The following is a 21,363-nucleotide window of genomic DNA, read 5'->3' on the forward strand; positions in this document are numbered from 1 at the left end:
CTGATAAGCTTTCTCGGCAATGTCAGCCCCCTCATTTGTACAGAAGGCTTGGAACTCACGTTCCCAATGTCCCCAAACTCTGCAGATTCCAAAATGTAGACAACTTGAGTGCAATAATTTGCAAAGGTCAAATACTTATATGTATTTATAGGAATTTTTTTTAAAGAAAAGAATGTGAACTTTGTATAGAAGCTTAATTTGTCATGTGTGGCCAAGGAATGTGTTCAGTGTTTCTGGTCAACTAGATAAGTTACCTACAGTGCTCTTGAAGATAGGAGTAGAAGGTAGTAGTTTTAGAGATAATAGTATTTCTTAGTTGATGCTTATCTAGGTATATTTTACTAACTGTTCAAAATGAAACTGCAATTTAGAAAAGCCTGTTCTTTATGTAATGAAATCACACACACACACACACACACACACTCACACACACACACTCATATACACATGCAAAGTCCTTGCTATGCTCATTTAATAGATGTCTGTTATTCATTGTTTTTTTTTATGGGCACCCATTGTGCTGGGAAATGTATCACCTCTAGAGTCTTCCCCATAAATGACACCCTTATCTACATTCTTTGAGAATCCAAAATCAGGGAGGTTGACCAGTTGTCCCAAGATAGCAGCACTACTGTTCTTTAGGCAAGATTTAAGTCTAGTTCCTTCTTTAGGGATCCAGATGCTTATCACAGGGAAGAAATAGGCTGTTATTGCTGAAACAGGTAATGAATTGGAAGGCAGAAAGAGAGCTTGAGCCCCCTGTTTTTCCCATTTTATGTTTTAAGCTCATTTTTATAATCTTTGGTGTTTTTTGCCTTTACAATTTACTCTTTAAAGTAATATATTCACTTGGTTCAAAACCCCCAAAAGATAGAAAATAGGTTACCCTCAATTCTGTTCTCATATTCTCACACACAGTATCCATCCTTGTTGCCTGCATTTAGAAGTTTCTTATCCTTCTAGTGTTTCTTTATGCAAATATAATTGTTCCCTTACTTCCCTGTTTACACAAATACACTAGTTTTCTCTCTTTCTGTGTGTCTGTCTCTTACTTTTTTACTCTTGCCTTCTCTACTCTGAATCTTGCTGTAGGGGACAGAAAGTATTGGCATATGAATTCAGAGTATTGTGCTTATCTTTTGGTACTCTATCACTTGATCTGTTCCCCCCATCTAACACTTGAATCTTGAATTTTTTTAAATGTAACAATCTATCTTGGAGAGTTTTTCCATACCTATGCATAAATAGCCTACCCGTGTAACTTCATTTTGGGCCTGTATGTATATAGTGTTCCGTTGTTTTCCTGTACCATAATTATTTTCAGTCCTACACAAGGCTTCAATATGTATGCAGGTAGATAAATTTCTGGGATAAATTCCCAGAAATGGGATTGCTAGGTCAGATAAGTAGACTTGAATATGTAATTTTAATGATAAATATTTAAAGAGTTTGTGCTATCTTGTACTTTCATAAGAAAGCAATGTATGAAATAATGTTTCCCTGCAATATCACAACAGAGTGTATTGCTAAATTTGAGGGTTTTACCAGACTGATAGGTAGTAATGATTTTAATAAGAATGAGTTTCCACCGTTATGAAAAGCTTTTTTTACATCTATGAGCCAGTTGCATTTTTCCTTTGGTGAACTGTCTAATCTTTTCCTATACTTGTATGTTGGTTGTTAGTCTTTTTCTTTCTAATTTTTATTAACTTTATATAATATGGAGAATAGCTAATAGGCATATCCCTTTATATATTAGGGAAAGTTGCTATGGTAGACATTGTAAATATTTTTGTCAGTTTGTCATTTGGCTTTGGGATCATTTTCATTTTACTGATTTAGTATGGAGTGATTGATTTGCTTGTTTCACTATTTTTTTTATTTGGGAGGTTATGGAAATCAGATCAGTGTCAGTTAAATTTATTGAACTTTTCTGTATAACTCTTGGGCTGTGTGTCATAGTTACAAAGACCTCCTTAGTTTATTCTTTCACCATAAGCAAACAAATTATTTTAGTTAGCACTTCATCTCTAGAGCATGAACAACTTTCCTAAGTGCAATATTCTTATGAAGAATTTCCATACAGATAATAAACTAAGGTGATAGTAATGGTCTTCTGAGAGTAGCAACTATGCACATTTTCTTGCAATGCTCTAATTCTTAATCTTGGGGACATAATATGTGAGTGGGAAAACCTATGTAACACTATGAATATTTTTTTCTAGACAAGTGATTTGGATGCTACTAGTCCCACTAGACTACAGCCAAGTGACCAGCAACAAGAGGACAGCAGCAAAGCCCCTAGGGAAAAGCCAGGAGATTGGAAGACACAATCTCGAAAAAGGACTCAAACTCTCCCTAACCGGAAATGTTTCTTGACATCAGCTTTTCAAAGTGCTAATAACAACAAAGTAGAGGTCTTTAAAAATGAGTTTTGGTCTTCAGGGGCCAAGGCAGGGGAAGGGCACAGGAGAACCATGTCTCAGGACTTGCGCCATCTTTCTGACTCCCAGAGGACTTCCACCTATGATAATGTCCCTGTCCTGCCAGAGGTCTCTGGGAGCACAGTAGATGTTCCATCTTCCTCTGCTTGCGACTCCAGAACAAACTCTGAAACTGGGCCTGGAAGGAAAAACTCTGGAGAAGAAGAACTGGATTCTTTGCAGAGGATGGTCCAGGAACTACGGAAGGAAATAGAAATACAGAAGCAAACGTATGAGGAGCAGATAAAAAAGTAAGTTCCATGCAGAGGAGCACTAGGAAGCACTTGGCTTCCATCTTTTGGAAGCCATGGGGAGTCACATTATGAACTGTTTAGCAAAGACAGTAGTCCATAATAGTTGGGTCTAATAAGGAAGCAGGTAAGGAGTGTTAAATGGCTACTTGAGTGAAAATCCTAAACTTATGATTAGATTTATGAAAAATTATGAAAATTGCCTAAGGAGCTTAAACAACAATTTCCAAATAGTGGTTCCTTAAGGCTCAGTATATTTTTAATGAAATGAGAAAAACTTTTACAGTGGTTTCATATTAATGTCATTCATTGATTCTGCAAATATTTTTAAAGCATCTCCAATGGGCCAGCAGTAATCTAGCACTGAAGAAGACAAGAGAGGAGTCCCTGTTGTATAGAGAGCTTTCTTCTAGTGAGAGTGGGCAGGGATAAAACACATGTAACAGAACATGTTATATCAGATGGAAAAAACTAAGTCAAGAGGTTAGAGAATTCAGGATGTCCATTTTCTAATGTTAAATGGAGAGACAGTGGTGATTAAGTAAAAGGCCAAAGAAGGTGAGGGAAGGTCAGGCCCAGATTGAAGAAGAACACAGCAGCCAAAAGAAGCCAAGGTGCAGAGGTCACAAGAAGAAAGCAGGTCTGGTATGTTCATGCACAGGATGGGTGAAAGTATCTGGAGCAGGGGGAGACAAGGACAAGGAGGAAAAGTACAGCAGTCCAGGACCCAGTGGGGTTATCTTAACCATCAGAAAGCCTGTTTAAGATGGAAGCATCTGAATAGTTTTCACCTGACATGTTTCAGCTACTCACCAGCTTCCCATTGAACACAGGCTACAGGGGGGAACACAAGTGGGAGCCCTTAAGCAGCTAATGCCCCAGTCTCATGCAGTTCCTAAGATGCTTATACTTACAATCTGCTCTGTGGCGTAGGTAGTGTCTTCTTGGGACCTTTTATGACATTACCGATTTCTCAGCAACTTCTTTATCATGAAAGATAACCCCAACCAGCTTTGCCCATATCCACACTAGTAATAAGGCCATGAAGTGCACCTTGATGGATTTCCATATTTACAGATACTTCGTCTATAAGAATGATTAAAGAAGTCTTCACCCACTTAGGTACTTAAAAGGAAGATTATTGTTAGCCTGTACCCATTATTCCTACAGATCTCTGTCACCCTATAAACAAAAGGCAGCTCTATTGTCTGAGACCCTGAAATCGATCATTTGTGGAATGATGAATTCTGTGAAAGTTTGGCTATGATCAAAGCTATTACAGAGAAGGCTCCCATTTCTTTCTAGCAGAGGAGTATCATTGATAGGAAAAGAACCAGCTGCACCAGAGGTGGATGCTCTTGATCAGAACAGCTTTATGTGTAAGAAAGATCTTGAATATCCACAACAATTCTATAGAGTAGGTAGCAGCTGCATTTCCCAGGAGAAATGGAACTCAGGACGTATAAAACCATTCCTGAAGGTCATGTGGCCAGACATTGATGGAGTTGGGATTTTAACATAGGTCAGCCAGACTCCAGAACCCACACAAACACTACCTGTTCACTAGAAGTAGTGCTTAGGTTCTAGCACAATATCTCACCTGGGGTTTTCTCCTAGCCAGAAGGGTTGGAGAACTTGGAGAAGAAAACTAGATTTAGAATGTAAAAGCCAAAAGGAATGAAATTAGTTTTACTCTAAGAAGAGATATAGAGGGACAGATAAGGCTCTGAGGAGAGGCTGTTACACGCAGAGTATGTCAAGTTCCTTAAAGATTATATCCGACCGAGATAAGGGCTAAAAGGGGCACTCATGTTTGAAGAACACATGCAAGTGGTTTAAGGAATAGGGAGGCAGTATCCAACAGAATGAAATTCTGAGGCAAATTTCCAATCATACCACCTGAATCCCCCAGAAATGTTGGGAATCTGGAATATGGATGTGGCCTCTACAGATTCTGTTGAACAGGACAGATGTTAAGTTGCTATAGGGGTAGACATACAAATCTGTCAGAAATGATCCCTTCTTTCAAGGATCTTATTATCTGATTGAAGATAGAAAACATGAAATGACATGCAGAATAGTAACTTAAGAGATGCCATAAGATGGTGTAAATGACAAAGGCGAGGCCTAGACCTGCTCTTAGAATCCAGATTGGCTGGAAATTCTTCTTGCAGGATGGAGAAAAAGGCATCCGTTGGATTTGGGTCTTGTGTTTTGGAAAAGAAAATGAACAAGAGCTTCTAAACAAGAGTATAGAGTTGCGAAGGGGAAAATCTACAATTAACACCCTGTTCTTTCTTTCATTTGTTCGTTCTTTCATTTGTCCATTCTTTCTTTCTTCTTAAGTCCTACTTCCTTTTTTATTCTCTTTATTTTTTTTATTAACTTTAAGTGGTTGTACAAAGGGGTTGTCATGTAACAAAACAGTTATAAATACAACTTCTCTTTCCTTTGTAGTCTTGAGAAGGAAAATTACGATGTTTGGGCTAAAGTGGTAAGACTCAATGAAGAGCTGGAGAGTGAAAAGAAGAAATTTGCTGCATTGGAAATCAGCCTCCGCAATGTGGAACGCTCTCGGGAGGATGTCGAGAGGAGGAACAAAGTCTTGGAAGAAGAAGTCAAAGAATTTGTAAAATCAATGAAGGAGCCCAAGACCAAAACAGATGTTTGAGGGTTCCAGATGTACTGCTAGGATAGCCTGAGACAGGCCCAGCTCTGCTGCTTCTCATCTACCTGACTGGAAAACCAAAGTACTCTCTGAGAGTCTTGAAAAGGACATTTGTGGGGAGAAACACATTTCGTAGTAAATAAATCAGAGGAATTTTCAGAAGATAAGGGTCAACAGAGGCACATATGGACATGTGTGACACGAGGCTTTTATGCATGAGGCAATTGTGTTATTTCTGTATGGTCTCAGACAGAGTGAAAATGGGACTTCCCATGGTATATTGGCTAAGGTCCAATGATGACCCTTGGGGAAGGACATCTCAGGATTCAGGTCGAAGTGTGGGCCTGGCATAGAGTTAAGCTGAGGCATTATTTCTTTATTTTTTGTGTGAAATCATTTGCCTGTTAGATGCTGTGAGGCCTGCTCAGAGACCTAGGGACAAGTACTCAGCTCTGAAGCAGTCACTTACAGAGGTAATGATTGAGAAGCTGAACCTGCTGGAGGAAGAACCCCATCCTCACATCCCCACCCTCCAAGAATTCCCAAACCTATTATTAGACTGAAAATAAGCAAGCCATCAACTTTATTTATAAATGGATAATTGTATTTAAATAAAGAGAAGAAGGAAGAAGAAGAGGAAGAGAAAGAGGAGGAGGTGGAAGAAGAAAGGCTATTTGTAATCTTTGCAAAACCTTCATAAGAATTAGTAAAAGACATCCTGCCATTGGAGCAGGTGCATCGCTGTCATGGTATCTGGTTTGGTGAAGGGTGCATTCCACTTTTCTTTCAGTACCCCCAGTTGTGTATGGAGGACCTGGGAACAAAAGCTTCCAACTGTACTGTGCTCTCCTGACAGACTCATTGTGTGTTTTCATTGGATGTCAGTAATTCTTTTGTTTTACCAAAATGTGAGTGATTTTACTCTCCCAAGGGTGAGGAACATTCAGATTGCAGATAGTAAATGGCCTTCAGGGTGACTTGATGTAAGTATGCATCTCATTGGCTCTTGTCAAAGCTGCCTGTGGCCTGTATTGATAATTTTTTTGAACCAAGAATGATGTTTAATATTCAAATGGCAAAACAAGTTCCCTATCCTGAAAACTCATCAGGCACTAGACTAGAAGAACTTTCCCAGCAGATAACTATTATTCTTCATCGGAGGCTCCTGCTCAGGCCCCTTAACCCTGGATAGATTGGTTGAAGCTTTTATGTTTTCTGTTAATGAGTTGTTAAAAAAGAAGTCCTTAGACTTGCTAGCATCAGGGTTAGAACTGTTATCTTGCAGATATTAGACTCTAGGATTATGGGCATGAACTACTGGCACCTGGATTCTAGATGTTATTTTTTTATTTCCTTTGCTCAGGCTCTGCACCACCACCTGTACCCCACACTGATTGGGGTGGGAGACAACACAGAGCTCCATCCTAGAGTCTTGCTTGCAGAAGATTAAAAGATGGTCATTTGGGATATTGTTAAGAAATGCAATAAAATATTTGATTTCCTAGGTTCTACTTGTTTTTAATTACAATTACAAGCATGGCATCATTTGTTGGGTTCCTGATTTGGGTTGATGAGTGCCCACAGTTAGTTCTCTTAGCATGGATACATACATGCGTTCCCTACAGATACTTCATGTTTGACTCATTGGGTGCTAAGTGGAGTGCAGTGTGGAAGTGGCCAGTACCACAATTCCACAGGAGACAATTGTCTGAAAGTACAAGAAAGCCCTGAGGTCAGTTTGCGGTCTATGTTCCAGGTCCATGGTGGGTCCAAGAGCACACAGTGACAATGCCATGTTGGAATCCCATCCCCCTCCTAGTCTGGAGATGCCTCTGATCCTATTCCTTCCACCCATCTTCTGAGACAGCAGAGAGTCATTGGAGCTTCAGAAGCATGTGTAAATGAGAATGTTGACACTTTACTTCATGTTCCAGAGTTCTAGTTCCTCATGACTGCAAGGAAGGGTCAGGGAAGATCTGGGATATGGTATCAATGTTCCCAGTGCCTCATAAAGGTAAGCACAAGTTAGATGACAGGATAGCTCCCTGTGTCACTGCGGCCAAGGAATCAGTTTCAGAAAGGCAGTCCTGGAGAATGATCTCTGCCAGCTGTTGGTCCCAGGGATTTCCTATGACAATACAGGACTGTATTTTTCTAGCCATGCCCTCATCCCCATACCCTCCTCTACTCACATGCCTGGAAAATTCTGCAATCTGCACCTAAAAACTGCTTCCTTGACAGCATTCTTTTTTTTTTAATTCCCAGACACAAGCACCCACGTGCACTTACACACACACATGCACATATACACACACACACACACTCACACACATCAGGGCATGTTTCTCTTCACTTCAAGGCAGATGTCTGGTTTCCCACTGAGTTTACACACTACATGAGACAGTTTGTACTAGGTCACTATCTGAAATAATCTCCTCCCAATAGATTTTGGTCAGTGTCTGAAGCATGAAGAGACCAATGTGGCATTCTTTAGTACAGAGCCTGCTGCAAAGGATCTAAGAAATAAACACTTGTTCTTATTTTCACCAACTTCCCTGAGCTCTGATCAGAAAAGGCAGAAGCTGGAGATGACAGTGCAGCCTCGGGCTGCTGAGAAGGGGCAGGGCAAGGAGCACAGTGCCACAGCGACAGCTGGCTGGGCTCCACTGGCTGGGAACCGGAAGACATGTGGACACTAACATCTGGTAAACTTCCGCATTCCACCACTTCCTGTGCAGATAGCAGCAAAGAGCAGGCCATGTGCTTCCAGCAGAGCAGGGCAAACACAGATTGATCCTATAATTAAAATGGATGCCTTTTACAAGAATCATATGAAGTCCTTCATCTTGCCACATAAGGCAAGGAGGAGAGAGACCAGGTGGACCTGTGACTGTCCCCAGCCCAGGCTATCATTCAGAGCTGAAGGGCTTATGGCTCAGATTTCCCAGGGCAATTTCTTTCTTTCTTTCCCTTCCTTCCTTCCTTCCTTCCTTCCTTCCTTCCTTCCTTCCTTCCTTCCTTCCTTCTCCCCCTCTCTCTTTCTCTCTCTCTTTCTCTCTCTCTCTCTTTCTTTCTTTCTTTTCTTTCTTTCTGTCCTGGGGCTTGAACTCAGGGCCTGGGCACTGTCCCTGAGCTCCTTTTTCTCCAAGTTAATACTCTACCACTTGAGCCACAGCACCACCCTGGCTTTTTCTGTTTATGTGGTGCTGAGGAATGGAACTCAGGGCTTCTTGAATGCTAGGCAAGCACTCTACCACTAATCCACTTTCCCAGCCCCCAGGGCAATTTCTTATGGGGAGTGAGGAGGGAATTTCAACAGGGATGTGTAATTGCAACTCTCACTTCCTCTGATACTGGAAAACTCTCTTCCAGTCACAGAATAACAACATTGGAAGATGCTCTGGAGTATATTTAAACCGCCTACTCCTTCCATGGGCAGGGAATGTATGGCTGAGACAGTGACTGAGCAGTATTCCCCTGACAACAAGGAAGGAAACTAACGGAAGTGATGGGGGTGGGGGAGTGTCTCCTGACCCACAGCTCATATTCTCTTTGTTTCTTTTCACGACTTCCTTCTCAAAACACCAGTTTATGTTAGTATGAATCAAAATAACCAATTACCTCTCAGGAGAGTAAGGAATCAGTCTTAAAGTGAAACAGAAATTTTTCTTGAGAAAAACAGGTTCTTTTCCTGAGGTTTTCTCCAATTATTAGTGATCTAAGTTCTATAATTCTAATGAGGGAAAGCCAAGTCCAAGCTGAGTGCTTCTAGAATATAAAGCAGGTGACAGCTCCTGGGTATAACTACACACCTTATTTGAGATTTTTCATCTGCTTGTGCTATCAATTGATGTTTTAAGACAGTGGAGCTCAGTCTTGGCTACACAGTAGAATCACCTCAGGAGGGGTAAAATAGACATTCAGATGCTCACATCCTATCCCATACCAATTGAAGCAGAGATCTGAGAGAAGGGATTCTAGGAATTCACTTGGTTCTAAAACTGCTGAGTTTGCTCCAAACCCATGCTAATAATAACATTGAATCCATGTGCTCCTCTTTCCCATTTGTAGTCATGGCAACTCTCTCTCTCTCTCACTCTCTCTCTCTCTCTCTCTCTCTCTCCACCTTAGCTAGCTTATTATGTGTTCAATCATTTAGAAGAAGAATGTAACTTTGTGTAAACAAATCATCCAAGGGCTGGGAAGGTGGCTCAGTGGTAGAGCACTTGCCTTGCATGCTCGAGGCCCTGGGTTCGATTCCTCAGCACCACATAAGAAAAAAGCCGGAAGTGGTGCTGTGGCTCATGGTAGAGCGCTAGCCTTGAGCTGAAGAGCTGAGGGACAGTGTCCAAACCCAGAGTTCAGGCCCCACGACCAGGCCAAAAAACAAAACAAAACAAAACAAAACAAAAACAAATCATCCAAGAATGTTGAGATGTCCTTGCTTTGAAGGTTAAGTGGATTCATAGGCAAAGAAGGTAGATACTTGAGGGTGTGGTTTAAAGGGTTCTGGCAGGTATTGAGGAAAGAATCCCTAAGAGTGTCTTTTGTTACTCGGCAGCAAAGCAGAGCCACCTACAGGTAAAGACTTCTCCATGGCCCAAAGTCCTAACCATCTGCTTATTCCAAGGAAGGACTGGAATGGCCAGGTGTCACCAGGTCCTTGCAGGGAGTCATTCATGGTCTGGCAAATCAACTGTACTCTTAAAAGATAACTCTGAGGGACTAGGATATGCATGGAGTTTCTGATTCTTTGTGGCAAAGGAAGGATGAGGCTAGTCTTTTAGACATCCATGCTGAATTTCCTCACTTACTCTCAACCCTTCTTTCCACTCAGAGAAACCTTCCCTCTTCTTTGGAGATTATGATGGCCAAGCAGGGCACATTGGATAAGCCTAAAGGATGTGCTTTAGACAGAAAAATGTGCCTATTCCACATAAAGAACTCAGTAGGAATAATGTATTGGGGAAGAAAATAGGGTCATACATTCTCCATCTCTTCTTCATCTGGGATGTGTCATGAGTTAAATATAAGCTCTGTCCTCTGACTTGATGTAGAGTGTCTTCAGCTCTGTTTCACGTGGTCTGACTGTTTTCAAAACAGTTGTGGGTTAGCAAGCAGAGGAAGCATTGCCCCATGACCACTTTGAACAAGGCCCATCTAACAGTGCATTAACATAAACTTGCCCTTTGCTTCTTGAGTTTAATCATTGCTCCTGGCAAAGATACAAAACTCTTGTTTTTCTTAGAAGTTGTTCCTTCCCAGCCTGTGAAAGAGTGCAGCGATTTTCCTGCTGGTCCCCTTTCAAGGGAAAAGCTAGATGAACACATGGCTCAGCTCAGCTGCTCTGGAGCTGCAGGACAGAAACATTCTGTGGGAACTTGAACTTAATCACTAGGAAGCAAGTGGACTGCGTTAGGTACTGTGCATATTTTAGGACTGGATACCATTACCCCTTACTATCTTCTTCAGATTGGTTGATCCCAAGGCTCCTTGTAGATTCCAAAATCAATGGATGCTCAAGTCTATTAGCTATAGTGGCCTATGTGTGTATATCCTACTAATATCCCCTAGTATACTTTAATGAATCTCTATATTACTTATAATATCCAAGCCAGTATGGATGTTGTTGTTATACTGAATTGTTTTGGGAAGAATTAAAAGGAAATTGAATGTGTATGTTTATTACAGGTGTGTTTTGGGGAGGGTAGGTTCTGTCTGTAGTTGGTTGAATTGTGAGATGTAGAGCCTTTGGATATGGAGGAGCAACTATATTATGAAAAACTGAAAAAAGATAGCTTCAATTAGGAGAGTCTTTACTCTGTGTCACTCTGCAGTTGCTTACCTGCTGTAGTGCTGAGTATTAAGCAAAATTAATGCTCTCAGCTGTGGGCTATTGCTTTTATGTTCTCATAATGGATTTCATATTATTGATCCAATGATGTGAAAGTCGTGAATTTTACTTCATATTTTTTTTAATTCATTGGCAGTGGTTCTTGTGTGTCCCCATGGCTCTTCTGAAAGTAATTGGAGAAACAAAATATACAAAGAGCACATGGCATTTGATAACTGTTATGTCAATCTTAAAATAGTTGACTTCCATAAAAGATAATCTGTATAATGAGGCCAATGCTATCTATGCATGGATATAAGAAAATTGTACCCATGATAGAACAAAATGTTATAACAGCTGTTTTTCTTTTATCTGCTGGGAACAACAGAGCACACCTTGTCATCCCAAACTACTTGGGAAGCACCGATTGAGCAGATCATGGTGCCAAGCCAGCTGGGATAGAAAAGTCCTGTCCTGTGGAGACAGTCTCCACAGAAAGGAAACCGGACATGGTGTTATGCATCTGTAATCCCAGTGGTGGCGGGAAGCCTAAAATAGGTGTATTATAGTCCAGTGTACTTCTGGACTAGAAAGGAGACCCTGTCTCAAAAAGAACCAGCACGTAAAAGGGCAAGAGGTATGGCTCAGGAGTGACTGCTCAGCAAGCATGAGGCACTCAGTTCTCTTGTGCCACAGAAAGAGATAATAAAATTATTGAGTATTTTCTACCCCATAAGTATGGAATTCTCTGCTTTACCTGGGATATCTTAATTAATACTCATTTATAACTATTAGGCAATTGACAGTATCATTCCCCTCTTACAGATAGGGAAATAGGTTTAGAGAGGGTACATAATTTGCCCAGGTTTACATTCCGTGTGTGTGTGTGTGTGTGTGTGTGTGTGTGTGTGTGTGTGTGTGTGTATGCCAGTATGAAAGCTTAAATTCAGGGGCCCCCACAGCTGGCATTCTACTATTTGAACCATGCTTCCAGCTCTACCATATTAGATGATTAATTGGAGATAAGAGTGTCTTGAATTTCTCTATCCAGGCTGGATTTGAATTATGATAGTCAAGTCATCTTGAGTAGCTTGGATTATAAGTGTGAGTCACTGGCATCGGGCTAAGACACATTTTTTCATTTCAATGTTTTTGAAATTGGAATGCATCTTACAGTTGATTGGCATATTTCAAGTGTAACACTTTATGCATTGGTTGTTGTTTAAGGGAGAAAATACAATAAATGATGACAGGAACAAGCATCAAAACCAGATCCCAGATTCTTACCACAGATCACCCAGTCACAATGGCTTCAGTGTCAGAGGAATCGCCCTACCTGTGTCTAAGTAATGAGCACAAAAACAATAGCCAGCCTCCCCCTGAATAGCAGTTTGACAAGATTAAATCTGCTGAGCAAATTGGTCAGTTCATTTAGGTTGATCAGTTTATTTGCTATAGAGGAACACTAGTGTTTTATTCCCACTATTTAGAAAGCCTTGTCTTTTTTTTTTCTTTCTCCAGGCTTTATGGTTTAATCCTAACAAAAATCCCAGGGCTAGATTGGAATTCTTTTTTTTTATTTTTTATTTTATTTGTGAACATACTGTACAGAGGGGTTACAATTACATGGGCAGGATAATGCGTACATTTCTTGCCAAGCATTGCAGCCTCCTCCTTTTGTTTACCCTTCACATCCCTTCCCAGCCTCCCCCCTCCCCCCAATCCCAATCCTTCTCCTTTCCCCCTTCCCTCCCCTACCCCCCACCCCCCGCACCGACTTTGTAAAGCTCGTTTTGGACATGACAACTTGTACTTCTCATTGTTGCAACAGGTCCACCTGTATCCTTAAACAACTGTTTTTTCCCCATCTCCTCCTCAAGTTATACTGACATCAAATATAGTGAAAGCAGGGGTTATACTGTGGGGGAGGGACATACAAAGCAACAAAGAGATAATCTTATAAATCCGTTAGAAACACATGCATGAAAGAAAAAACATTAAAATACATATCTAAGGGTTCATTTTCCTGACATCACATTATCTGACCTTTGCCGCTTGACTCATACATATACTAGATATTGCTGGAATTCTTTTTTGATAGCAAAGTTACCTGTTTCTGCTGTTGCTCTTGCTTTTGTCAATAAGTTGACTCTGAAAACTACTGTGTGTCTACTGAAAATCTTTTTTTTTTTTTTTGTCTATCATGGGGCTTGAACTCTGGGCCTGAGCAATGTCCCTCAGCTCTCAGCTCAAGTCAAGTGCTCTACCACTTGAGCTACAGTGCCACTGCTGGTTTTCTGGTGGTTTATTGGAGATAAGAGTTTCACAGGCTTTCCTGACCGGAATGGCTTTGAAATGCAATCCTCAGATCTCAGCCTCCTGAGTAGCTAGGATTACAGGCTTGAGCCACTGGCACCCAGCTCAGAAATCATTTTTGTGGCAGCTATTAGGGCTGTGGATGGAGCTAGGGCAGGTTTAGAGCAAAGTCAATACTTCAAAACAAAATCTTTAGCGATTGAACATATTGGCCATCTGACAAATTGGCTTTTTAGTGAATGAATCTGATTTTACATACTAATAGTCAACCTTGGCCAACTGGACACAGAGACGTATCAGAAACTATCATGCAGTCAGGAGAAGGAGAGCAGCATAATTCCAGTTGCTGGCCAAGGGGGGAAAAGGGTCAGGGTCAGGAACAAGGCAAGACAGGCCCACTTCCTGGACTAAGATGCTGAAGTGTTGAAGAGAGTAACGAGGTGAGTTTGGAGGATGCAGTTGGAAACCCCATGAAGAAATCACAGGGAGGCAGAAGGCAAAGGTAGTGTCTCATCTGGAGCTCTGTGTGTGTGTGTGTGTGTGTGTGTGTGTGTGTGTGTGTTTGTGTTGGAGGGTGAGTGCCTCCAGGTGGCTGCTGCAGGAGCGAGGGGCGACTCTAGTCCAGTCTGCATCCTGTTCTCTTGAGGCCCCACCCCAGAGGCAAGGGCCTGTTTCCTTTCCACCAAGACTGTCTCAGCTCACTAAGCTGAGCTCCTGCAAAGCTGCAGCATCCTGGAGGGGGTACAGTTTTCAGCTCATCCCAAGGAGGTTTATGAGCTGCTGAGGTTTATGAGCTGCTGGACGGCCTCAGTAGAGCAGAAATGGCAGTGTAGCACCTCTAGAATGGGGAAATGCTAGTGTGTCACAATTGTCCATTGTAGCTAGGTAAAAACTCATGCACATAGGGCCTTCAGGGATTCTAAAATCTCAAGAGATGCTCTAAGAAGCCTATCTGAAGATATCACTTTATTAATTTGCTTAAAAGGAATTTTTATTACTATAATAGATGGTAATGACTACTATCATGATTATAATGGTGATGATGATGGAGCTTCAAGTGGCTTCTGGAGCTGCTCAAAACCACAACCCCAGGAGCAGCCAGAGCCAGCCATACAAGGGGCATACAAATGGCTAATCTGCAACCAACCTGCTTCTTATTCAAGATGGAAAACTTTTTTAGACATCAGGCCTTGTCTTCTTTTTTCTTTTTTGTTGAGACAGAGAAATATTTATTACATGCCTGGGCACACCACAGGGAGAATGAAGTAAGTATGCAGACCCAGATTTGGAATATAGACATGAGCTTTTAGAGGTAAATTGAAGAAGAGAGATGTGCAAACTGAAATAGTCTCCATGGGCAAAATGGATCCTTTTCTCCATTCTGGTCCTGTAAGGGGTTAGAATGAGTTATTCTGCCAGCACTTGTGGGAAGCAATCTGGTTTCTGTGAGATGATTCTTCCTGCTCTAGGATGCAATTTGATCGTCATAGGTAATTGTCCTCGTGGAAGGGGTGGTCCGTCCTTCTGGGTTCTGTTGTTCTTTTCCTTGGGGTGGTTTCAGTTCCTGATCATGATGATGTCGTTGATTAGACTTGTCCTTCCAGGTCTCCATAGTGATTGGAGGGCAGAAAGAGTCAGACTCAAAGACGGATGTAAAATGGAGTCAGGGATGTCAAGACTTTCTCTTGGTTTAAGTTAGCTATGGGTCCAGTGCTTTTTAGCAAGAGTGATTTTTTTGGTGATTTTTTTTGAACTCCGGGTATCAGGCTTTTTTTATGATGCCTCAAAGGGCTAGCTATATGTGTTTAGCTATTTGCATGAAGACTAAGGTATTGTACTTGACCTCCAGAATGAAGCATTCTCCTTAAAGCAGACTGTGTACCCTATTTCCCTGTTGCATTGTAGATGTCACAGTGAGATCCACAACCATGCTGCATACTCCCAGCACAGAGGGGTGTGGAAGGGACAGAAATTCCTCCCAGTTACAGTGTGCACCTCAAAAATGAGAGTCTGGACCTTAGTGAGAGCATCGAGTGTCTGAAATAGCCTAAGAAAATAGAATCTTCCAGCACACAAGTCTACTATGGGGAGCTTCCTTGCATGAAGCAATGTGTAGGAATGAGCAAATACATCCCAAGGAACCACAGGACCTGTATCTACCATGTTTCCTCCAGGCTGATATTGAGGAAACAGCTGGACATGCAGAAGCAAGTTAGGTCTTCGGCTAGAAGACATAATGCTATAGGTAGCAGTGTTCACTGACCAATATGTGTCCTCCAAAATCTTCTTTAAATATTGTTTAAAGCCATCGTTTCAAAAGAGACAAGGTGGTGGACAGTTAATTTTCAATTTCTGTAAAGATTCCAGAGTGAGATTTATCTGAATTGGATTCCCAGTTCTACTCTAAGTGCTATCATTTTGATGTTTGCATTTCCACCATTAAAATTGTAAAAAACAAAACAACAAACAAACCTTGGTGTAGCCCTTTTCATAAAGCCATGACAATGTCCCACATATTAGACAGCACTAACAACAGAAATCTACTTTCTCACAATCTGAAAGGCTAGAAGCTCAACATCAAAGTGTGGACAGGTTAATTAGTTAATTATTTCTTCTGGGACCTGTCTTCTTGGCTCGAAGTTGATCACCTTCTCCTGTGTCTTCACATGATTATTTCTAGGGTGTTGTTTCCTACTCTCTTCCTGTAAGGAAGGAAGCACCAATGACTTCATTATAGCCTATTCAGCTCTTTAAGGTCTCCATCTCTCAATAGGGTCACATTCTGAGGTCCTGCCTCATCAAATGACCTTCAAGTGACACAGTTTGATACAGAACACTTAATAAGCAAGTAGTATTGTCATCTAGCTCTTCAATGCAGAGGAATCTTCAACTTTCAGAATCTCTCTTGCAATTCAGGTAAGAGTAATAGCTTCATAACTAGGAACAATAGGTTGATGTTTCATTTTTCATGTTCTACGAAAGGAGGTAAGATCAGAGTCCTGATGCCATGTATCCTAGAAATGCCATGAGAGGTTTACTCAGTGGATGAGAGAAAGGTTGGCTTTTAATGACAACATTCAGCATTTTTATTATGAAATTATTTTTCAGCTATGAACATTTTTTTGGTTCATTGTGGTGCTCAGGCACTACTGAATTTGATCCAAGAACCCTGAGTGCCTAGCCTATGCTCGCCTAGCTATTCTGTGATGGGTTTGTGGGGATATGCCAGGCAAATACGATTTTTCTAAAACTGCTCGAGGGGTCTGGGCTGGACCTGGAGGCAGCACAGGGTCCCACTGAGCTGAGGCTCAAAGTAGATCTGCAGCCTCTACCTCAGGAAGCCAAGAGGCATCTTGAGCTCTTCATGCTGAGCTTCTCCATCACAGCATCCTGACACCCAGAAAGGCAGGGTTAAAAAACCACATCATCGAGGGAAAGAGGGAGGGAAAACTCTTTTTAATCCTTCGTACAAACCTGCTGAAGGAAGAGAGGGAAATGGACATTAGTTCATGATATGCAAATGCATTAATTGAAATAAAGGAGGTTTAGTGGAGAACTCAAACAGTGTAATTCCTTAAAAAGGCAAAATCATAGTTCAACAACAACTACAAAACCCCACCAGGAAACTGGCACTTGAAAAGCGTGACGTGGAATTAAGAGGAAGGGGAGTAGATTAATGAAGAGCAGGGAGGAGGAAGAATGCAGTCAAGAATTCAATGTATATCCTACAAAATTAAGAAAAGCAAGGGAAGGGGTAGTTTGGGAGGGATGGGTGAGACTGTTTAAAGGGGTGACATTGATCAAGATAGATTGTATTTATAAACTGCTTGTTGAAGGGTAACTCCTTTGTACAACTACTTAAAGATAAAAAAAACTGAGAAGAAGGTGGGACAAAGGGTGAACAAATGTAGCAGTGACACTCAATAGGCACTATGTTGAAAATGAACATATAACTTGTAGAGGAGGTGTTGGGAGGGGAAAACTGAGAGAAAATGAGGGAAGAGGCAACATTGTTCAAAAAGAAATGTACTCATTACCAGGCTTAAGTAACTGTAACCCCCCTGTACATAACCTTTACAATAAATATAAATAAATTTAAAGAGGAGGATGGGGAGGAAGAAGATGTGGAGGGGGGGAGGAGGAGAAGGAGAAGGAGGAGGAGGAGGACAAGAAGCAGTAGCAGATGAGATCTGAGAATCTCAGTTTGAAGCCAACCTGGGCAGGCTTCAGATTATTAGGCTTCAATTAGCCACAAAAAAAGTCAGAGATGGAGGTATGGATCAAGCAGTAGAGTGTCAGCTTTGAGCAAATAAACTTAGCGACAGCACCCAGGCCCTGCATTCAGACCTCAATACTGGCACAAAGCCAAAGTTGACTTCAAACTCCTTCCTAGTGGCTGAGGCTTTGGGGGTTACCAGTGAAGATACGTTTTATAAAGAAATAGACAACAATTGTTCCATGAAGAGTCAACAGAAAATTGTCAGTGCGTAGAGAAATGTCCTCATGAAAATCAAGACAGAGTGATGTGTCTGGTGTACTGTAGGCCTGGCTGTTAAGCCCAATATGAATTAGGTAGGTCAAATGCTAAATCAAATCATGGTGGTGGTCTATTCCTGCCGCTAGTGGGAGCTCTAGACTCATGGCTTTCCATCCACCCACTGCCAACTATACTAAAGGTCTACGGTACTTTGGTGGGGCCCTGGACTAGATTTGGAGGCTAAAGTGAAAACCCTCTACAATGTTTTCTGTGGAAGTCCTATGACTTCCTAGGGCTAGTTTAACATAGAGGCCTGGGACCTTTCCCCTTTAGCCCCTAATCATTTTTATAACAGGGATCTAGAGCTAAAGACGGGGGTCTAAGACCCAGATGCCAGGAAACTAGACATCCTGCTTCTAGGTAGTAAACTAAAGCCTGCCTGAGACCTAGACAAAAGATACCTAAGATCAATGCTCTAGACCTCCAACCTGGCTGAATATCATTAAAATAATGAAGTGATCTTGGAGAACTTCCCTTAAATATACTCCATGGAAACAAGACTTGCTGTATGATGTAGACATCTTCCACCTGGTTCAGAAGCATTGCATTAACATAGACATCACTATTGACAAGACCAATTTATTAATGTTGGTCTCACATATGAATCTCACAAAAGAGTAGAACACAGATTGTATCTTTCTGTGTCATTGATTAGACCTAAGTCATAACATAGTTCTTGGCATCCAAAAATAACAATTCTGGTGGTTCCCAACTGGTGTGCCTTTGCCTACTACCCCAGCCATCACAAACACACAAGGAGACTTCACTATTTTAGTTTTTTGAGGGGAATAGAGTGATACTTACTATATGTGGGAATTCAGGAAAGCCAACCAGCCGGAAGTAGTTTTCAATATCTCCAATAGATTATCTGCATCCCTTTCAATCATACTGAATTTTCTGGAACTGAGGATATAGGTGTGGTATGATAAAACACGAGTGACACATGCAAATTATCATGGGAAGGAAAAGGAAGGTGGAAATGTTCAATGTGCTTCCAGGTGGAGAAACTACATAACACTCAACAGGAGTATGTGTCCTGTTAGTAATTGTGGTTATTTACAAATGAAATCTTGAATCTATTGTTTTTCTTTCAATGTACATCTGTTTTTACAAACAGCTAGCTACTAAGTTAAAACATAAATGCTTCTTAAATTGCTTTGACTTTAATTTATAACTGGTGGAACTATATGTTTCTTTGGAGCCAAGAATACTATAAAACGCTTTTTTAAGGAAACCGTGAACTGAAAAATTCTAGAAACCTCTGACTAGTTATTTGTGGATTAACTATTAGACTCAGGATTATATGCCTTTAATTAAATATTGTCTTTTTTAACTCACAAAGTAATCCAAAAGAACAGAAAAGTATCTTTGAAGAGAAAACATTACCTAGTTTGCTTCTTCCCTTATAAGGAGCTCTGCTATTGCGCTCTCTTTTTGAACACTTACTATTTAGTGAACTCATACTTTTATCCAGATTTTATTTATTTATTTTTAATATGACCTCAACACTCCCAACAATGTTTGATGATTACTGTTCATATTTATATATACTGAAGGCCAAGGAAAAGAAGATAACATCTAGTCATGGTAACAAATAACAGGGTGATTTTTGTTTTCGTTTTGTTCGTGCACTGCTGTTTGAACTCAGGGCTTCTAGGTTAGTAGGCAGACACCTCACTCCTCAAACTATGCCTTTTCTCCACTTAGTTATTTTCAGATACTGTTTTACTTTGGGGCTGGGGCTGACCTTGGTCTGAGATCCTCTAATCTATGCCTTCCAAGTAGCTGGGATAATAGGCAAGTACCACCATGCCTGGCTTACTAATTACACACTTATTGAGGACACAGTATTTTTTGAATGAAATACTTTCCTGACAGTTATGTTGAGTTGGGAACGCAATTTGAGAAGTACCAGAGTCCTGGCTTGGAGATGGCATCACAACTATCCTAGCACTGACCTAAAGCATGCATTTTACAACCACAAGAGAATGACCAAGGGGGTTTCTAATAGCTTCCTTTGAAACCCTTTTGTAAGAGTTCTAAAAGAATTTTCTATGGCTTAGAGGTCATGAAGAAGGAAACCCATCCAGAGGGTATGTAGTCATCATTAGGAAACGCCACTTCTGGGGGCTGGGAAGGTGGCTCAGTGGTAGAGCGCTTGCCTTGCATGCATGAGGCCCTGGGTTCGATTCCTCAGCACCACATAAGAAAAAAGGAAACACCACCTCAACAAAGATTCTGCCTGGTTTCCACACAATGTTATGGACATTAGATTTAAAGCAAAATACATTTTCAACAATAGAAATAATTAGTTTGGGGACATATATTCAGCAAAGCAGCTCCAGATTGTATTGCAAGCACTAGCTTTTTATTATTATATACCAGATATGTAATGATTGTTTTCCCTGGTTTAGCAAACCTTGAAAATTCCAGGCTCTATGAGAAAGACAAGAAAGGAAGGTTTTACTTTTGGTTCTTCTAGAAGGGGAGAAGCAGCAATAAGAAGGAAAATAAATAAAAATCTGAAGGTCATAACTGACACTATTAAAGAAATAAACAAAATGTTCTGACAGAGAATAAAAACCAATTTGAAAATAAGAATTATGGGCACTTACCAGAAGTCATGTCAGAGGCAAGGTTTAAGTAGGTATGGAAATTAAATTCTTAGAAACACAATTCCAGCACATAGATTTTGTGTGATGGTTTCCTGAGACAAGGTTTCATGATGTGAACCAGGTTGCTCCGAAACATGGCAAGGCCCCTGCCTCAGCTCCCTCCTAAATGCTGGGATTGCCATTGTGCACCACCACATCTAGCTCCACTACATCTGGATTTCCAAAGGGATTGGAGCAGGGCTGCAATAGAGGCATGCACAGGATTGCTGTTGGGATAGGCATAAATGGAGCATCCAATGCCAATATGGGAGTTGTATGTGAGAAGGTGGTGCTGGAGTAATATTACAATGAGAAGGAAATGGCAATAGAATGTTTTAGAAGATGGAAGGAAAGGATCCAGAACAGAGGAGCTAGGCTAACCAAAGTGGAATCATCAGACTGGAACCGACAGACAATTGGCTGCATGGAATCAGGTCCCAGATGTGACTAGACAAGAATGGATTGAAATCAAGATGTTGGCTATTTTTTCCTTTTTTTTATTGTCAAGGTGATTACAGAGGGGTTGCAGTTACATAAGTAAGGTAATAAGTACATTTCTAATAAGTACATTTCTTGTCAAACTTGTTGCCCCTTCCCTCATTTTTTCCTTCCTACTTTCCC

General features: G+C 41.0%; 1 protein-coding gene and 1 long non-coding RNA gene across 6 annotated transcripts in view; both read left to right on the top strand.

Annotated features, from left to right (window-relative positions):
- Arhgap25 (Rho GTPase activating protein 25) overlaps window positions 1-6,909 on the top strand; it is a 79,917-nt gene extending 73,008 nt beyond the window's left edge. For 3 of the 5 annotated variants that reach the window (XM_013022516.1, XM_013022518.1, XM_013022517.1), the window contains exons 10-11: window positions 2,226-2,734; window positions 5,192-6,909. In XM_013022516.1, coding sequence (XP_012877970.1) covers window positions 2,226-2,734; window positions 5,192-5,405 — 723 coding nt within the window. In that variant the 3' untranslated portion in view covers window positions 5,406-6,909. The remainder of the gene's footprint in view (window positions 1-2,225; window positions 2,735-5,191) is intronic. The other 2 variants (XR_001175299.1, XR_001175300.1) reach the window with 2 other exon arrangements.
- Window positions 6,910-10,679: 3,770 nt separating this feature from the next.
- LOC105990158 overlaps window positions 10,680-21,363 on the top strand; it is a 33,748-nt gene continuing 23,064 nt past the window's right edge. The window contains exon 1 of the long non-coding RNA XR_001175289.1: window positions 10,680-10,821. This is a non-coding gene — a long non-coding RNA (uncharacterized LOC105990158). The remainder of the gene's footprint in view (window positions 10,822-21,363) is intronic.

The sequence above is a fragment of the Dipodomys ordii genome, unplaced genomic scaffold, assembly GCF_000151885.1.
Source record: "Dipodomys ordii isolate 6190 unplaced genomic scaffold, Dord_2.0 Scaffold63, whole genome shotgun sequence".
Lineage (NCBI taxonomy): Eukaryota > Metazoa > Chordata > Mammalia > Rodentia > Heteromyidae > Dipodomys > Dipodomys ordii.